Source organism: Curcuma longa, unplaced genomic scaffold (genome assembly GCF_044706935.1).
Source record: "Curcuma longa cultivar G26 ecotype Majalengka, Jawa Barat unplaced genomic scaffold, ITB_CL_G26_1.1 contig_26295, whole genome shotgun sequence".
Classification (NCBI taxonomy): Eukaryota; Viridiplantae; Streptophyta; class Magnoliopsida; order Zingiberales; family Zingiberaceae; genus Curcuma; species Curcuma longa.
The window spans coordinates 1733-4815 of record NW_027433062.1 but is presented as its reverse complement, the minus strand read 5'-3'; the positions used below and the strand labels follow the sequence as shown (position 1 = coordinate 4815).

The window sequence follows — 3083 nt, the reverse complement described above, 5'->3', positions numbered from 1 at the left end:
CCGTTTAACGACCGATTAGGGACCGATTACAAAAATCGCTAAATAATTCGTCGTAATTCAAATTAGGGACCGATTTTAGATTCGGTCGTTAATTAGCGACCGAAATCTAATTCGGTCCCTAATATTAGGGACCGCACAAAATTCGGTCCCTAATTTTAGGGACCGAATGAATATTTTGGTCCCTAAAATTAGGGACCGAATTTGTATTCGGTCGCTAAAATTAGGGACCGAATTCAAGATCGGTCCCTAATTTAGGGACCGAATTCAAGATCGGTCCGATCCCTAATTTAGGGACCGAATTTTAAAATCGGTCCCTAATTTAGGGACCGAATGTTAAAAATCGGTTGGTAAAATTATGATTTTTAAAAAATTTTTATTTTCCCATGATTTACATACAACCAACATTTTAATTTTAGGGACCGAATGAATATTTCGGTTCCTAAAATTAGGGACCGAATTCAAGATCGGTCCCTAATTTAGGGACCGAATTCAAAATCGGTCCCTAATTTAGGGACCGAATATTAAAAATCGGTCTCTAATTTAGCGACCGAATGTTAAAAATCGGTCGGTAAAATTAGGATTTGTAAAAAATTTTTATTTTCCCATGATTTACATACAACCAACATTAAAACTCTTTCTCATGCAATCTATAATTTCAAATTATAATTGAATAACATTTCACAAAATTATGAAAATGATAAAAGAAAAATAATTTTTATTGAATTTTAAATTGTTCATACAAAAATTGTTCATACACGATGAAAAGACTTCTTGCCTTGAAGGCGCTCAATAATTCATTCCCACACTCTCTATCAGCTCCGTTGGATTCAACCTTTTCAGCTCGCTCTAAAATTTCATCACTATCCATGGTTTGAAGTTGCTTCTTGCTCTTTGTATGGAACTGCACATCTTCATTTCTTCTATATTCTGATGAATGCCAATAAGAAAATAGTGGGACGATTCATTTCCAATAAGAAAACTTACGTGCAAGTGTTCCATCAGGAATCGCTTTGTCGATGGTGTATTGCAAGCATGAAATATATAAGAATCATTGTGCCCAAGCTAGACCTGAAATATTAAAAGAAAAGAGAGGCAATCTTATACACTTTAAATACACAGGCATAATCATATAGAAAACAGATGAATATTTAAAACACTATGATAAAGTATGTTTTTTTTTGTTTGTTTAAAACAAGAAGCAACCTGCAGCAAAATACCCTCCATTCAGGTGGTTTCAATAATCTACCAAGAAACAGTCAGACAAGTACCACTGCAAAGTAAAAGCTCCATGAGAATGGATCTCAAATAGCCAATGTGAACTTGTTCAGAAATCTGGATGTCCCTCTTGATTAGTCCCTCTTGATTCTGTACTAGTATTAGATGCACAGAGTAATATAAATTTACAGGATGATAATAGATGTCTACAGTACATATATAATCAAACAAAAACTACAACACAAGTTTGATATCTCACTACGTTGTCACGATTACAGTTTAACACAAAATCTGTAAAAGAACAACAAAAGTCTAAAAATCCATGAGGGTCGTTGAAGGTTCTCCAGCTCCATCTGCGAACAATCAAGCCTTAGTGTTTATGGAAAAAATTCATTAACAACAATAAACGTCATATATATATGAAGCTAGTCTTACTTTAAGTAGTACCGCCATATTATGTGTAATGAACCATAAATATATAAATAAATATACCTCAACATATATACTTATCTGGAGCATTTGGGTCTTCAGTCTCTTGTGAATCGAGACGATGGTATGACTGCGGCGTGGGAAAAGCAGAAGGACTAATGACTGAAAAGCGATCAAAAAATTCTCGCATTTGGCGATCGACTGACATCCTCACTCGGTCTTCCATAGATCGCTCTGACTGCTCTACAGCCATCCTAACTTGCTCAGCCACAGACTGCTGAGACTGCTCTAGTGCTGTGACCCGATCTTTCAGTGCTTGATTTTCTATTCGTAATTCATTAACTTCATTAGATTGTGTACTAGATCGACCCCTGATCCTAGGAGCCATAGCATGATTATAGACAACCCGCGCATGGGAGCCAAGGCCGTAGAGGGCGTTCTTCTTTGTTCCACCAACTACATCATAGTATATATCATTTATAGCTTCATCTGAAAGAGTGACTGCATCACCCCCCTCTGCATCAGGCTGAGATGCCTGTGCAACTCGATTGATCATATCATCCTGTTAAAAAAAGTAGTTGTATTAGAAACTAAATAATTAATATACATAGTCATTATTTTGAAAAATAGTTGTAGTAGTAGTAGTAGTCAAATGGATATTCTTACATCTATGGCCTTGGATCTCGCATCTACAAAAGTGCCATCTTTTTTTTTATGGGTACTGCGAAATATCTCCCAGCAAGTACCCGGTCTATGTAAAGTATTTTCCTGAAAAATAAAATAATTAAAATTTAAAAGTTATGGATGCCAAAAAAAATAAATAAATGTTATTCTAAACTTACCAACTCGATTGCATGCTCTACAATAGATCGTGATCCCGCTGTATGTTTTGAAGATCCAGCGCTCGTGCCACCAGCATCAGCATTTCTATTGTTCTGAGCAGTCGTTGCATTTCGCTGCCATTTTTCTGCAGCCCAAACCCTTTGCCATGCATCCCACACTTCATCTAGCATATATGTGGGTTTTTTTCCACCTTTTCTCCATGTATACAATAGATCTTTGTACAATTTTTGACAATACGTATTCCATGTCTTTTTGAATTCTTCTTCCTGACCTGGCTCCCAGGTATATTTTTTCTACAAAAATATCAAAAATATTAGTATCACACAATAATGGAAAGTAAAAAAAAATTAATTTTTTATGCAGTAGATCTTGAAGCTGAAAAGGCATTAACAGCTGTGATTCGTTCAATTTGATTAAGGCTATTTATTAGCAAAAGTTAATTCGTTCAATTTGATTAAGGCTATTTGATTAAGGCATTAACTGCTGAAAAGGCATTAACAGCTGTGATTCGTTCAATTTTTTTTATGACAAAAAATTAAATCATGTTTTATTAGCAAAAGTCCAATTTGATTTGTTTGCATGAGTCCATGAGATCC

The 3083-nt window shown here is 35.2% G+C and overlaps 1 protein-coding gene across 1 annotated transcript; it reads right to left on the bottom strand.

Moving 5' to 3' along the window:
* Positions 1 to 1708: 1708 nt before the first annotated feature.
* On the bottom strand, positions 1709 to 2780 carry LOC141818858 (uncharacterized; the record flags this gene model as incomplete). The annotated part of the gene is made up of 3 exons (XM_074706278.1): positions 1709 to 2206; positions 2311 to 2412; positions 2487 to 2780. Coding segments are annotated over 3 exons (894 nt in total), but the record flags the coding sequence as incomplete, so codon positions are not given.
* Positions 2781 to 3083: the final 303 nt, after the last annotated feature.